Here is a 1,108-nt window from a genome sequence, read left to right on the forward strand (position 1 = left end):
GACATCACCTGGATCCACTTGGTTGAATATCAATTAGTAAAATTTTGATAGAAAAGTGTTGATTAGACTATTCTTGAAAAGTAATTATTGCTAATAGATTTTTAATAGATCATCTTCTTATTTAAGGTCCTGATTTTGGGTATGACAACTAATGAAAGAATGAACTGCTACCGATACAAACATTTCCAGGTGTGTACTTTTTACATGTTTGTATATTTTTTTTCCCTTGTTTCTTGTTTTTTGAAAGAGGAAGAGAAGGAGAGTTATGATCAGGAAATGTAATATAAATGTTAGTAAAGAAATCCCCTCTGTACTTATTGACACTGAGTAACAAAAACACCTAGAACCTGTATGTAATGTTTTCCTTTCTTTTGATGTCTGTTGATGCAAACATATTATCAACTGACACAATTCTCAACTGTATTATCTGCTAATTTCTTATAGGTATTATATTTTTACCCATAGCTTGTCTATAATATTTTTTTATTGTAAAGAAAACATATTTCTCAATATATAATAGAAATGAAATTAAGCTGACAAGGCTTACCAAGGAGCAAGAAGGCAGGAAATGGTTCTTGAGGGTATATGGTCAGTAGGCAGTATACCTAATGTATTCTCTCTTTTTCAGTCAGTTCTCTCATAGTTTTTCCTTCTACTCACAGCCTACTCTGAAAACTACATCTGATTCACCTGTATTATTGGTTTATATAATTTGATTTCACATAATCTATGCCATATCATATTGAAATATAAATATATAGTCCATTAAAAAATGCAGGAAAACTATAATGCACAAGGAAATCTAAGAAAGTATTATCAGTAAAGAAATATTCTTTTTACACAACTTCTTCAGTGTTTCAGATTAGCTAATTCTGAAGTGCACTTCCATGGGGGCTGAATGGAAAACAAACAGTTTATATCAGAAAATCCCTGAAGAATAATTAAGAAAACTAATTTCTATGCAGGCATAACTTTAATATATCTGATGTTATATCAAAGGTTTGATGAACTGAAATAAAGTAGCATTTCCTTTTTTTAGTTATGAAACATAACTATGAACCATTATCTATAACTGTGATACAAGTTGAACCCTGACCTCTCTGTAATC

General features: G+C 30.2%; 1 protein-coding gene across 1 annotated transcript in view; it reads left to right on the forward strand.

Annotated features, from left to right (window-relative positions):
- The window catches only part of LOC119592648 (palmitoyltransferase ZDHHC17-like), a gene marked incomplete at both ends in the record, with an annotated part of 5,231 nt that extends 5,040 nt beyond the window's left edge, over positions 1-191 (forward strand). Inside the window, 1 exon segment of the mRNA XM_037941562.1 lies at positions 127-191. Within this exon segment, the coding sequence (XP_037797490.1) occupies positions 127-191 (65 nt within the window).
- Between the last annotated feature and the right edge of the window lie 917 nt (positions 192-1,108).

The sequence above is a fragment of the Penaeus monodon genome, chromosome 30 (genome assembly GCF_015228065.2).
Source record: "Penaeus monodon isolate SGIC_2016 chromosome 30, NSTDA_Pmon_1, whole genome shotgun sequence".
NCBI classification, from domain to species: Eukaryota; Metazoa; Arthropoda; class Malacostraca; order Decapoda; family Penaeidae; genus Penaeus; species Penaeus monodon.